Source organism: Chrysochloris asiatica, unplaced genomic scaffold (assembly GCF_000296735.1).
Source record: "Chrysochloris asiatica unplaced genomic scaffold, ChrAsi1.0 scaffold00040, whole genome shotgun sequence".
Lineage (NCBI taxonomy): Eukaryota > Metazoa > Chordata > Mammalia > Afrosoricida > Chrysochloridae > Chrysochloris > Chrysochloris asiatica.
This window is the reverse complement of record NW_006408558.1, coordinates 16608669-16623952: the sequence shown is the minus strand read 5'-3', so window position 1 is coordinate 16623952 and position 15284 is coordinate 16608669. Positions and strand designations below refer to the sequence as shown.

The following is a 15284-nucleotide window of genomic DNA, read 5'->3' as shown; positions in this document are numbered from 1 at the left end:
CATCAACAGAAGAACAGCTAAACAACTTTGGTGCATACACACAACGGAATATTACAAAACGTTGAAGAATAATGATGAATCTGTGAAACACCTCACAACATGGTTGAACCTGGAGGACATTGTTGTTGCTGTTGTGAAGTGCCATCGAGTCGGTTCTGACCCATAGCGACCCTGTATAGGGTTTCCGAGGAACAGCTGGTGAGTTTGCACTGCCAACCGTGCAGTTCAAACAGCTTTGCAGTCCAGTGCATTAACCCACAGCGCCACACCAGGACTCCTGGAGGACATTATGCTGAGTGAAATTAGTCAATTACAAAGGGACAAACATTGTATGAGACCAATGTTGGAAAGAGTTGTTTTTTGTTTTGTTTTGTTTTTTAAAAAAAAGGTTTTCTTGATAAAAGCAACAATCTATAATGGATATGGGGCGGGGGGTGGGGGAGGAAGGGAAAATTATTCATGGGCTAGAGGGTAGACACATGTTAATATGGGTGACAAGGCAGACAATGTACAACAAGAGGGAGGTTAGCAAAGGAAAGACGAAGGCAGCAGGAGACAACAGGGAGGAATACAGCAGTTAAAGTGAACAGAGGTGTTTTAACTGATGGTACATGGAGGGGAGGAGGGGATTGCAATCAGGTAATGAAGTAAATTGTATCATTTGTTGAATGTGAAACTGATGTTTTGCTCCGTAAACCTTTACTCAATTGAAATACAAAGTTTATCTATACACCCAGAGGGTTCATATGAGGTCAGGTGTTGCTTGCTCTATCTCACACCCAGAAAACATAAATGAATTCTTGAGGGAAATGAAATCGACCTTCCATCAAATGCAGCCACTTGAATTCAGTTATCAAGTCCTGGTGGGGCGCTGTAGGATAGGGACTGGAATGCAATGTTGGTTTGAACCACAAGGTTCAAATTCACCAGCAGCTCCTCAGAAATCCTAAACAGGGTTGCCGTGAATCGGAACCGACTCGAAGGCACTTAACAACTACAATTCAGTTAGAAATAAGGCTATCTGAAAAATTTGGATGGTATCTATGTGTCTGAAAAAGGAGTAAGAACTAACTGTCCAGCTATGGAAATGAGGTCAGATGACTATGTGGATCTTCTCTGTCAATACAATTCATCTAACCAGTTAAAAAGAGCGAGAGGGCACAAATGGGCAGTGAGTGACACGCTTGCAGAGCGACAAGGATCTGAGGAACAGAGGCTAAAAAGCAACCAGGACCTTCCCCCGGAGCTGACAGAACGAGCCTTGGCCCTGAACTTGGACGTCCAGCCTCTTGCACACTGTGGGAGTAGAAACGTCCTCTCTTTCCAGCTGACCTCTTACAATGTCTGTGTCTGAGGAAACCCATAGAGACGCTAAAGGGCAGTTAGGGGAGAAGTAGGTTTTGTTTGGTGAAGGGCTCTGTTGCTGTAGGTGGCAACTGAGGGACCAATTTAAATAAACAAATGGTAACTGACAGAACCAGGAGCTCTGGTAGCGTAGTGGTTGCGAATCGGACTGTGAACCGCAAGGTCAGCAGTTCAAACCTACCAGCTGTTCTGTGGGAGAAAGATGAGGCTTTCTGCTCCCGTAAAGATTTACAGCCTCGGAAACCCTGTACAGGGTCACTATGGGTCGGAACAGACTCCACAGCACATGACAACAACAACAACAACGGACAGAACATGTTCTGGGGTCCCCAAAACCACTAGACTCAGGCGCAGGAGGCAAACCCCTGAGAAGCAGCATCTTACAACCTGGGAAAACATTCCTTGGGCCCTGGAAACTCCTGCTTAGATTAGATGAACTAGAATTTGGCATTTCCCACCCCAAAACCTCTTCCCAAAAAGGCTCTGACCCAGTGAATTATACCTAAGAACAGCAACCGAACAAAACCTATTTTTAACTTGTAAACGTGGCAATGTAATGATTTAAACTAGTTTAGCGCCATACTGTGTGATATTTGGCTTTGTTGTTTACAATTTTGCCTTTTGAGCATTTTAGAAGTGTCTAGCTCCATTTGGCACTCCTGGTGTGGCGCTGTAGGATAAGCACTGGACTGTGAACCACAAGGTCAGCAGTTCAAACCCACTAGCTGCTTCTCAGAAACCCTATACAGGGGTCACTATGAGTCAGAACGGACTTGATGGCATTTACCAACAACAAAACAGCTCCATTTGAAAAGTCCCTGGGTGGTACAAACAGTTAAGTGCTTATTAACTGACAGGTAGGTGTTTAAACCCGCCCAGAGGCATATGAAGAACCATCTCCAAGGAAGGAACCCTGAACAACCCAATGGGGCGCAGTTCTCTGACACATGTGGGGATGCGTGAGTCGGAACCGACGCAACGGCAACACTCTTTGGTCTGAGTCTGAGCTGAACGCTCACTGACAGTCTCAGCCACCAGCTTTAGATGGATGAAGGGACGTCTACCAAGGCTCCCAACAGATGCTACCCAGAGCTGCAGCAACACTATCCCAAACCCCGGTCACTCACAGCGACCCTACAGGACAGAGCAGGGGAGCCCCAGAGCTGAGGCTGTCCATCCTTACAGAAACACAAGGCCTCGTCCTTCTCCCGCAGAGCAGCTGGTGGGTTCATACCACCGACCTTTTGGTTACTAGTACTCCAATGTTCCAACTATTGGGTCACCAGGGCTCCTTAGGAGAACTGTAACCCTGGTAAAGATCCCCCAGTCTTCAGGGGCTTCAGCTGTGCCCCCGGACACACAGTGTGGGGCTAGGGGCTGAGGGCTGAGGTCATCTCCACCCAAGGGACCCGGAACTGCTCAAGCGAGCTCTGACTTACTTCCTCTGGAATCTCCCATTGCAGCCGGGCGGGGTGAGGGATGTTCAGGTTGGTATCCCCCTTACAGTGTCCATCCTCTGTGTAGCCCAGCTGGAAGCTGTCGGTGGCCATGACATACTGCCAAACACAAGATGACTAGAGTTAAGAGGCATCCCACAATTCCCTCTTCTTTACATGAGAAGGATTTAAAAGTAGCAACTTATTGATTGCTTTATATCATCCTCACAGTCACTTCGAAACCCCAGGTGGAGCAAACGGTGAGAGTACTTGGCTGTTCACAGCAAGGCTGGAAGTTCGAGTTCGCCCAGATGTGCCTTGGAAGAATGGCCTGGCAATCCATTTCTGGAAAATCAGTCTTTGAAAACACTCTGGAGCACAGCTCTACTCTTAACACACAGTCAGACTCAACTCAACAGCGACTGTGTTGTTTTGGTTGTCGCTGTTCACAGTCACCTAAGGATCGTCTCTTCATTTTGTTGTTGTTGTTGTTAAGTACCGTGGAGTCGGTTCTGACTCATAACGACCCTGCACAGGGTTTCAGAAACTGTCAATCTTTATGGGAGCAGAAAGCCTTATCTTTCTCCCATAGAGCGGTTGGTAGTTTTGAACTGCTGACCTTAAGGTTAGCAGCCCAATTCGTTAACCACTACGCTACCAGAGGCCTTGTCTTCATTTTAAAAGTAGGAAAAAATGAGACTTGCAGGGGTCCAACAACCCACACAAGACCACACGACGGGTCAGGAGCAGAGCCAGATTTGCACCAAGCATGTCTGGTGTGAGTACACACTATGATGTCCTACTGAGCCCACCAGGTTCCCTAATCCGGGCCAGACCCTCAAGTGGCGAGGTGGGAGAGGCAGCAGCTACTCCCGTTTTCATAAATGAGAGACTCAGGTGTCAGAGAGGGGAGTGGGCTTGTCCATGTTCACACCCGCCAGGCCTCTCAGGCAGGTGGAGTTCTCTCTTTGCCATCGAGTAACAAAGCCAGGTCCTGCCACACGCACTGGTAGAGTCCTGAAGTGCTCAGTAGCCCTTCAGACATCAGCGGGAACTGGGAACAAACAGACACAAGTCCCTGTCCTCCCTCAAAACAGGAAATAGAATCATCCTCACGTGATTTAGCAATTCCGTTCCTACAAGTGCACCCAGGAGAGAACTGAAAACGTGTTCACACTTAAACATGCACGCCAACCTTCAGAGCAGCACTGTTCATGCTGGTCAGACATGGACAGAGTCCAAATGTCTGTCCACGGACAAATGGACAAACACAAGGGGATATGGATCTGGATCGGCCAAAAGAGGAATGACCAGCATGGACCATGAAGATGTTACGCTAAGTGGAGTAATCCAGACCCGAGTGGATGAATGCTGTGTGATTCCACTCAAATTCACAGACACGGGAAGTAGAAGAGAGGTTACCAGGGACTGGGGGCTGCAAGTGATGCTGATGGGTACAGGGTTTCCTAATAGAGAGATGAAAGTTCTGGAATTAGTCGTGACTTTGCATAATGTACCACTGGTATCCATCACTGTCAGAATGATCCCGTCTTCGGACGTGTTATCAGGAAGGACCAGTCCCTGGAGGATGTTGGGCTTGGTAAAGGAGACAGTCAATTGAAAAGAGGAAGCTCCTCACTGAGCCGATTGGCACAGTGGCTGCGGCAATGGGTTCGGACACAACAATTGTGAGTCTGGTGCAGGCCCGGGCAGTGTTTTGTTCTGTTGTGCACGGGGTGGCTATGAGTCAGAACTGACTCGATAGCACCCAACAATGGAGAGGTTAGACAACTAGGTGAGCGTAGTAAAAACCAGTGAACTGTACACTTTCAAAAGAAAAAAGGATTTGAAAAAGAGAAAAGATGTTTGTACTCATTAAGCTGAATCTCCTGTGGAGAAGGAAAGAAATGTGACCTCTCCAGGGAGTGAGGAGGTGCAGGAAGGAGCAAGCTTGGGGGTGTGGTGGATACCGTCTAGATGTGTGGTAGGGTTTGTGTGGACCAGAGCCCTGGAGAGTCCAGCACCCTATCACCACCAGAGACACAGCTAGAGCCAGCAGGATCCAGTTTTGACAAGACCTGGCGCTACCGAATACTGCACTGTTGTGCCAGTCTGTGTGGTAATTTAGCACCAGGCCTGGTTCCATCAGCATCCGGGGCACGCAGCTCCCATCCTCAGGATCCTGGACTCACAGACAGCGAAACACCACTTCTAAACTGGGCACCTCACCAAAGATGACATCCCTTACCCGATCTTATCTTCATTTTATTGTGTGTTGTAGAAACTGTGTTTTTTTAAATCCCAGAACCTTGGTGGCAACCCTGTGTCAAGCACATCAACCAACAGCGTTTTCCAGACAGCCGATGCTCATGGCTTGTCTGTATGTCCCATGCTGGTTGTTCTTCCAGCATTCCAAATGTTTTCATCATGCTGTTGCATAGTTTGTAGGCTGTCGTCTAGAAACCAAGCAACTCATGAGATGGGAGACCAAGTCAGGTGCACTGGGAAACCAAGCAATTCATGCGACTCTACTGTTTTTCCTGTCTGACCCCTGTCAGGAACTGAACCCGTGGTGTCTCTGGGCTGTGTCTGGACCTAAAGAAAACCCTGACTTGTAGTCCCCACGAGAAGACTCTCCCTGCTCAGGGGACCCTGGGTCATTCCGGGCTGTGGGTAAGTCAGAGATTTTTGTGTCTCTTCCAAAGCCCAGCGCGTGCCACTCGCAAGTCCCTGCAACGGGCAGATTGCCCAGGTGCCCTGCACTGTGCCCAGAAGTATTGTGAAGGTGTTTTGATCTCCAAGGGGTTTCAGCTCAAAGGCTCTCAGCTTTGATATCATCACAGAAGACCTCCGACCCTGGTTAAGGGCCTGTGGTCCAGGGCTGCTTTTATCACCTGTGACAGTTACGGTTTTCTACAACTTGGCTCAGCCAAGACTCTCACTGGGCTAGCACTTGAGATGTATTTATCCCCCATGATGACATCTGCTATGAGCAGCCAATCAACTGAAAGGAAGCTTCCTCTGGGGCATGGCCGGCACCATCTTTTATCTCCTTGCTGTTGAGTGGTACCGAGTCAGTTACAGCAGCTCAGAGAATCCCTACTTAAGGTTTTCATGGAGCAGCTGGTGGGTTTGAACCACTGACCTTGTGGTCCACTGTTTATCCTATGGTGAACACAGCAAAAAGGAGGGAGAAGTGAACAGAGAAAGAAGAACCTACGACCACCAAGAAGGAAGAGTCAGGAGTGGAGTGTGCACTGGGGTCCCTGCACTGTGAAGCTCCTAGGTTCAGGGGGGAAGATTGACGCCAGGACACATGGAGACCTTCAAGGAATGCTGGGTGTTCAGATGCTGAGGGGAGACAAGAGCCTTCCCCCAGGGCCGACAGACAAAAGAGTCTTTCCCTAGAGGTGCTGCTCGGAATGTGGACTTCTTGTCTCCTAAACTGAGAGGACAGATTTCTGTATGGTTGTTAGCGATACAGGGAGGGTGACAGGAACTTAGAGCCAAGGTCAGGGAAGGCCCAGGGAGAAGGCGGCTTCCCAAGGAGGTAGAGCTAAGCTGAGTCCTACAGGAGAACATCACACTCAAAACATATTCCTTTGTATAGATACGACTACGGATCCTAGTAGGAAGGGAGAGAGAGCGAAAAACGACGTGGGAGGTGGTCTGCTGCAATTTTATAAACCAAGATTTCAACGCTGGTTCAATATTCTATTTGATGGCGCACTGGCAGCACTGTGGGCTAAGCACTGGGCTGCTAACCGCAAGGTCGGTGGTTCAAGCCCACCGTCTGCACAATGGGAGGAGGATGAGGTTGTCAGAATGAGCACCTTGGAAACCCGGAGTTTCACTCGGCTCCACAGCGTTGCGATGAGTTGGCACTGAGTGGGTGGCAGTGGGCTTTTTGTTGTTGTTGTTGTTGTTTCGGCGGCTTCTATTTGCCTTAAACTTTGGTGGCAAGGAAAATCCCGGAGCCTCACAACAAATAGGGGATTGTTTCTATCAGGGTAAGATAAGCCGCCACTCCGCTCTGAAGGCACAGCGCTGCGGTCGGCTGCCGTTCTGTTACTCCCGTTCCTGCTGTCACCACACAAAGGACCGGGGGGCTGCAGGGCTGAGACCACCGAGGGCCATCATCACAGGCAGCCCCCAGCCACACTAAATGTCCACCTCTCACATCCAAATACGACAAGGTTCAACTCGGGCTGGCGTTTCCCATCCAAGTTGTTGTTGTTGTTAGGTGCCATCAAGTTGGTACCGACTCACAGCAACCTTATGCACAGCAGAATGAAACACTGCCTGATCCTGGGCCAACCTCACTACTGTTGCCACGCATGAGTCCATCGATGCTGCCACTTGGCCAATCCATCTCATTGGGAGGCTTCCATTTTCTCTCTGACCCTCCACCTTACCAACCATGATTTCCTTCTCCAGTGACTGGTCCCTCCTGACAATATGTCCAAAGTATGAGAGACGAAGTTTCCCATCCAAGTTAGAGCGGCGCAAACTCACCTCCCACAGGTGGCCCACAATGGGGGCGTCTGCCCAGGAGTGCTCTGCGTTCATTCCCATTTTGCCATTTTTGAAGACAATAAACGTGAAGGACTTGTCAAACCACCTACAGGAAGCAGAAGGTTTAGAGAAAGCAAAGGTTTCCAGAAGACAAGAATGAACAACAGAACAGAAACCTGTTGTTCACTGAATGATCGACTCTACTCAGCCCCCGCTTCCCTAACGGTTAAGAATTCGGCTCCTGGTGCTGCAGAAGAAAGGCCTGGTGAGCTGCGTCCATAAAGATGGGGCAGTTGTACTCTGACACACGGCTCGCCCTCAGTCACAATCAACTCGGTAGCTATGGGTTGGGTTTTCCTACGTAACAGCTGGGAGATTGAAACCAATCTGTAAAGCCATACTAAAAGTACAAGAAGAACTCTAAACCATTGGTTTCTTCCTGTCCTGGATGTAAAAATAAGCAGCCAGGTTGTTACACCTGGAAAGGATGTAGGAGGCTCCTGGGGGGCAGGTGAGCCAGGAGGCTGTACAAGCTCCCCGCCCCTCAGCCCACAGATGAGGAGGAGGAGGCCCCAGACTCACAGCAGCCTCGTGTGGTCTAACTCCAGACAAGGACTAGCTGGCTCCTTCTCCTACCTGGCTCCAGGTAACCAGTAGCCACTAGGTCTCCTTAGCATCTCCCAATGACGGTGGACATCGTCAAAAGATGGACAAAAGAGATTCAAATCTGTTGTTTAAGCTGGGTGTGTGTGTGTGAGTGTGTGCATGGTGCCTGCGTGTGTTATTGTTGCTTTTGTAATTGTTAAGTACCATCGAGTTAGATCCAACTTACAGCACCCTGTACAGGGTTTCCGAGGCTGTAATTCTTTGCAGGAACAGAAAGCCTCATCTTTCTCCTAAGGAATGGCTGGTGGACTTGAACTGCTGACCTGTGGTTCACTGTCCAGTGCTTATTCGACAGAGCCACTGTGCTGTTACTGTCCTTAGATGCTTGGTATGAAGTCAGTTCTGACTCACAGTGACCCCAGGTCCTGAGCCAACCTCACAATTGTTGCTATGCTTAAGCCCACTGCTGCTGCCACTGTATCTCATTAGGGGTCTTCCTCTTTTTAGTTGACCCTCCACTTTACCAAGCATGACGTCCTTCTCCAAGGACGGGCCCCTCCTGATCACGTGTCCAAAAGTACATGAGAGGAAGTCTGACCATATTCGCTCTGAGGAGCATTCGGGCTGCACTTTCAACCCAGATTTGTTTGCTCTCTGGCAGTCAGTTCATAGTACTTGTGTTTTGTTTTTAATCACATTTTTTTTCTTTTTTAAGGTTTTTATTGTGGATTGAGTGAAAGTTTCCAGGGCAGATCATCAGTTTTACATTCAACAAATCACACACTTTGTTTCTTTACAATGATTACAATCCCCTCCATGTATCATCAGTTAACAGTGTTTCTCTCTATTCACTTCAGTTCATAGTACTTTTAATGCTGTTCACCAACACCATAACTCAAAAGCATCAACTCTTCTACGGCCTTCCTTATTCATTGTCCAACTTTCCCATGCATATAAGGCTACTGAAAATACCATGGCTTGGGTCAGGGGTACCTTAGTCCTCAAACTGACATCTTTGTTTTTTTAACAATTGAAAGAGGTCTTGTGCAGAAGATTTGCCTAGTGCAACACATCCTTTGATGTCTTGACTATTGTTTCCATGGGTGTTGATTGTGAATTCTACAGAATCTAAAGATTGAAGTTGTTAATGAAATTTTTACAAACTCAGTCTTTCTCCATTCATCACGATGTTGCTTTGCTGGTCCAATGGTGAGGATTTTTGTTTTCTTTATGTTGAGGCACAATCCATACCAAAGACTGTGCTCTTTGATCTTCATCATTAACTATTTTAAGTCCTCTTGGTTTTCAGCAAGCAAGGTTGTATCATCTGCATATCACAGGTTGGTAATGAGTCTTCCTCCAGTCCTGATGCCACGTTCTTCTTCATATAATCCATCTTCTTGGATTACTCGTTCAGCACACAGATTGAATAAGTATGGTGAAAGAATATAAGCCTGGCACCCACTCCCTAGTTCTGTTCAAACGACTGCCTCTTGGTCCATGGACAGGTTCCACGTGACCACAATGAAGTGTTCTAGCAAACCCATTACTGACAGTGATAACATTTTATCAGCCCCGCCACAGGCGAATGCATTTGTGAAGTCAGTGAAACGTAAGTATGAGTGTCTATGTGTGAGAAGGTTTGAGTACGAGTATATGTAAATGTGCTTGACTGTGTGAATCACATGTGTGTCTATACAAGTATGTATGTGAATGTTTGCATGAATGTATGTGTGAGTGTGGGTGAGCGTTAAGTATGAGTGTCAGCGACTGTTTGGGTTGAGAAGAGAAAATTTAAGGTTATAGTTTTTACTAGCATTAAAAACATCACATTTTGGTTGCTATGTGTGAAATTTCTTAAAAGCTTACAGGCAAATTAATCTGTCTCCAACCCAAGGATAAAGTCTCTCCGCTACTGGTGGGGATATAAATGGTGCAAACAATGTGGAAAACAGTTTAGCAGCTCCTCAAAATGCGGAACCGAGAACTACCATGTGACCCAGGACACCCAACACTGGAAGGAAGGAAAGCAGGACACAAAACAGAAGCCTGTTGCAGGGTGTGCCCTTGGGCTGTTGGAATGATTGTATATTCCTGAGTGTTTTGGTGACCATCCAAAACAACCCCAAATGGAATACAAGCAAACACTGTTAGATGATGAAGCATGCAGGAGATTGTAATCAATGTAAAGTTACCAACAGGATAGAATGAGTACAAAACTGACGTTCCCCCATGGAGACTACCACTCAATTCACAATAAAAGCTTAAAAAAGAAAAACTGCTATCTCCTCCGTAAACCTTCACTTATTTCACAATAAAAAGTTTTTAAAAATGAAAAAACAACAACAAAAAAAAAAAACCCAGAAGCCTGTTTACCAATGTTCATTGAAACACTTGTCACAAAAGCCACAAGGGGGTGATCAATCGAAAGGTCCAGGCACAGATGAATGGGTGATGGACCATCCACAGCCACAGAGAGAGAAATGGAGACATCAGGCTGAGGGGAATTAGTCAGCCACACACACACACACACACACACATACACTGTATGACTTCCTTTCATATGAGAAAAGCAAACACATAGAAACCAAAGCTGATGCACGGCCAGCCGAGGTGGGAGGGGACGGGAAGGTTGTTTTGGGGGGCATGAAGTCCATGTTAGAGGTGGTGGGGCGATCTGGAGAAGGGCAGTGAACCTGAATTCGATCTCACTGAATTAGGCATGTGGGAACTGCCCAGCCATGGTGTGGGTTTCATGTGTGTATCTTCACCATAACTAAAGACCAATCAAAAGGCAAGGGCTCACCTGTCGAAACATTTGCCGTGCAGCAGGGACTTGGCGTAGCTGTCCATGGACGTGACGGGGTCGTCCTTCTTGTACCCTTGCTCGGTTTCATCCAGCGTCACAAAGAATGCTGCCTTTTCCACGGCATCCAGAGATTGCTTGTTCTTCCCGCGTGCGAAATAAGTTTGGCGGCACTTGGCCCAGGGCACCCTGCGGGAAAGACGAGACACAGTCAAACGAACGCACAGAGACTCAGGGACTCAGCTCACAGGACTCATGTTTCCCGCCTGAGGGGGTCTCCTGCATCACGTGAGGACCGAGGCCTGAGGGCACCTGCTGTTTGCTGCAGAGTGGGACAGAGATGGCCATTATGTCCAGTGAACACAATGACAAGAATGCACCTGGTTGGCCTGGAGTAGCAGGCGGCCCATTCCCTCCTCCAACCTGTCCCCAAGGGCACCTTGCTAAATAAACTCGCTCTGCACCAGGCTTCCTGCCTTGTGCAAACTGCCTGATGTGTGTCCGCTTCCAAAAGGGGCAGCTGGGCATGCGCTGGGGTAGCAGCTCCACAGCCCTGCGGTTCTAACCCACAGACCCACGTGCAATCTCCACCTCGCTGGGGACCCACAGAGCTGATACAACACCCACTTCTTAAAAGGCTCCCAAGCTGAGGCTGGAGGGTTCTCTGCCCCCATCCTCCAGGCCCATCTCACGCACGCTGCTTGCCCCTCGAGATGTAGTCACCCGGCCATGTCTCCCACCCTCTCTCTTGAGCCCCTGGCCAGGCCTACCATGCTGCCACCAGCTCATACACACAATGGATCCACCCCACCCCCTGCCCACGACCACTCCCCTCTGGACCAGGGATGCAGGGCCAATGTCTATACTTCAGATGAGGAACATCTCAGGGACAGACGGATGTGACCCCAGAGCCAGAGTGGGTGACAAGCTCCCAACCCCTCACCAGCCACGCCACCCCATCCTGCCTCCACCCTTATTTTAGACACCGTAACTCAGGCACGTGGAACCGAGGCTGACCGAGCCCCACACACCCACCCGGCAGAGTTCTCTCACTCACATACTGCCGCAGCGAAAGCCTTCCCACCAACTCTGCACTGTCTCAGTGAGACGCTCTCAGGTCACTGGCCCCCTTCTTCTCCCCAGAAATCAGCTCATCCCCAGTCTAATCAGCTGCCGGTGCGTTGACCCCAACTCATAGCAACCCCATGTTGGTCACACTTGAAGTGTGCTCCACAGGGCTTTCAGGGAATGATTGTTTCACAAAGAGATCTCCAGGTCTTTGTTCTGAGGTACCTCTGGGTGGACTCGAATCACCAAGCACACCCAACCTAAAGCAATCTTGTTAACAAACGCCAGGCCACAGAATCAAACCAAAACACAGGAAGACACAGGACTCCGAGGCTGGCTCTAGCCACAACGATCCACTTTGGGGTCCCCACATGCCATGCTGCTCCCAGCCCTGGACGCCCTTCATCTATCTGGTCCTGCTGGCTCTGAAAGACACAGCCCACCTAGGACCCTTCCAACCAGCAAAGTTGTTCCAAGTCTTGCTCTGGACACCAGTCGGTGCTGTAACTCCCTAGTTTTCCACCAGAGGGCGACAATGTCCCCGGGGATTTCTGATGGAAGACGAGAGAGTTTCTGGTTGTTACAAATAGGGGTAAGGGGCTCTGGTAGTGTAGTGGTTACGAATCGGGCTGCTAACCGCAAGGTCAGCAGTTCGAAACTACCAGCCATTTCACAGCAGAAAGATGAGGCTTTCTGCTTCCATATAGATGTACAGCCTCGGAAACCCTGTGCAGGGTCACTGTGCAGGGTCACTGCGAGTTGGAACTGACTTCATGGTACTTAACAACAACAACAATAGGGGTGGAGGAGCGGCAGGGGGCAGAGGCCATGGGTGCTGCTCAACACCCTACAATAAGGCACAGGATGGCCCCACCAAGTCAGAGGCTGTTCAACACCTTACAATGCATAGGACAGTCACCTAGATCCTGCTAAAAATTCTACAGTATGCTCCCACTCCAGGTCAGGGAGACCACTCAACACACTACAGTGCACGGGACGTTCCCCTGCCATGCTATTCACACCCTACAATGCACTGACTGAATTTGTTTGTCTGTTTTCTAAATAAACATTACACCCACCACCCCATTACCAAATAGAACTCCTAGCTTCTCTGTGCAACATCCCCTCATGACCAAGGAGTCCCTGGATAGTGGGAACAGTTACTGTGCTTGGCACCTCCAACCAGAGTGCCTCAGAAAACAGGCCTGGTGATCTGCTTCTGAATAAGCAGCTGCTGGACCCTGTGGAACACGGCTCTCCTCTGACACACGAGAAACCGCTTATGAGTCTGAATCAACTCAACAGCAACTAGAAAAGCATCATTTACAAGGCTTAGTCAAAAAGCACTGCTATAAAACCAAAGAAACCTTTATTTAACAAAAATATCCAAATGTGAAGTTATTACTTCTTGACATCGCCTCCATCCAGGCCTACACATTTCTGGAGGTGGTGATTCTATTTCTTCAACCCTTTCTCCAAGAATTCTAAGTAGTGGTTCAAATGTGGCTAAAATAAACCATATCAAGGGAGAACAAACAAGATGGTGGATCGGGTGGAAGTGCAGTAAGGAGTTCTGTCAGCAACAACACAGAATACTGAACCAAGCAGGTTCAGGGGATGGTTCCAGAACTCTGAACCACATATAAAGGAATATTTAGAAAGTTGGAACGCTTACAGCCAGTGGAATTCATAGCATAAGCAAGAAATCCTGTGCTTTCTATTCCAAGGTGCTCAGCTGCTCCCGGAGCCACCATCTTAGGCAAGACCAAACCAGGAAAGGATCAGAGCAGCCACGGACGCCTGATAGAACTGCAGAGATAAAGAAAGAAGACTGAAAAAGGAAGCCCATTTCCTGATCACATCTACCTGGAGGCAATCAGAAAGCATAAAAAATACCAAAATACACACCCAGCTAAGTATTAAGGCCATAGCTAACTAAAGAATATGCCCAAGAAACAGAAACAGATGACCATATCAGTACATGTCCAGAAACAAGATAAAGTGACTGAGACAAATAAGTTAGAGGTAGACCTACACTCCATACTGGAAAATGGGCAGGCTTTGGAAATGCCTGAGAAGGAATTCAGAAAAATGATTATAAAATGTATCAAAACACTTTATAATGGAGCTGAGAAAAATAAGGAAGAAGTCAGGAAAGTGCTACAGGAACAATGAAAATAAGATCGATACAGCATTGGAAACAATTCAAAACCTACAGAAAGAGGTCTAAACAATCAATAATAGAATATCAGAAATGGACAATACTCTGAAAGGGCAAAGAAGTAGAACTGAAGAGATGGAAGTCAGAACTAGTGAGCTAGAAGACAAATCTCTCAATACCACTAAGATTGAAGAACAAACAAAAAAAGGATTAAAAACCTCTGAGGAAGGTCTAAAATTCATATTGGACAACATGAAGAGGAATAACTTAACAATTATCAGCATTCCAGAACAGGAAAAATCACACAAGTCCACAGAAGAGATAGTTGAAGAACTTCTGAAAGAAAATTTCCCTAACATCCTGAAAAACAAAAAGATAAGCATCCAAGAAACTCAACGAACCCCTGGAAAGATAGACCCTAAAAGAAAATCACCAAGACATTTAATAATCAAGCTCTCCAAAACAAAATCAAAGATAAGGACAGAATCCTGAAAGCAGTTAGGGAAAAGAGAAGTGTAACATACAAAGCCTATAATTGACTGGAATACCTAAAAGAGGTTCTAGAACTTGCCCAGTGAAACAGGCCTCTTGTGGAGCCTTTGTAGAGTAAAGGACCTTAGGTGGAATCCTGAGTCCCATCCAGAACCTTCTGAGGTGGGACATCCCACTAGAAAGGACAAGCAGACCAGCCTGGAAGAACTAGAGTGTCAGAAGATGCATCTTCAAAGAAAGATCATCAGGGAAAACCCAAAACAAAAATGTCAGTATGACAGGCTACCACAAGAATAAGCAAGCTGTTCTCCAGGAAGTCATCAAGGCAAGCAATCAAGCTCCTTTAGGACAACCCCTGCCCCCCAAGACTGAAACTCAAAGGGAACACATGAGTAGGCATGTAAGCTTGCTGGCGACCACATTGATCTACTGGTGAGTTGAAGAGAGGGAAAGGCAGCAATGAAGAAATGGTCTGAGTTCAACCACAGTCCATTGACTCCTGTTGACCTGGAGATGAGAGAGAGAGAGAGGAAGGGCTGGTTGGTACAAAGTGTGGTGAGGCCTGGGGATACTTGAGCCCATGGACAAGGACATAGCCACAGAGGGCTAGAGCTGAGAGTGAAGCATGCAGCTGATATGAAGTGAGGGGAGATGCACAAGAACACCCAAACTTGCAGACAGTACCCATTTGACCTAGCCTCCATGATGAAGGAAACAAGGGTAAATTGCTACAGTTTGATGAACCTGACCTATACTCACGGAGGTAGTAACTCTAAATACCAACAAAGAGGGAAGGAGTCTTTACATCAAGTATCAATGATATCCCCTCTGTACA

General features: G+C 47.8%; 1 protein-coding gene across 1 annotated transcript in view; it reads right to left on the bottom strand.

The window, feature by feature from the left end:
* CPT1A (carnitine palmitoyltransferase 1A (liver)) overlaps positions 1 to 15284 on the bottom strand; it is a 72782-nt gene that overhangs the window by 14944 nt on the left and 42554 nt on the right. The window contains exons 10-12 of the mRNA XM_006860826.1: positions 10729 to 10917; positions 7317 to 7422; positions 2805 to 2921 (exon numbers count right to left, since the gene is read on the bottom strand). Coding sequence (XP_006860888.1) covers positions 2805 to 2921; positions 7317 to 7422; positions 10729 to 10917 — 412 coding nt within the window. The remainder of the gene's footprint in view (positions 1 to 2804; positions 2922 to 7316; positions 7423 to 10728; positions 10918 to 15284) is intronic.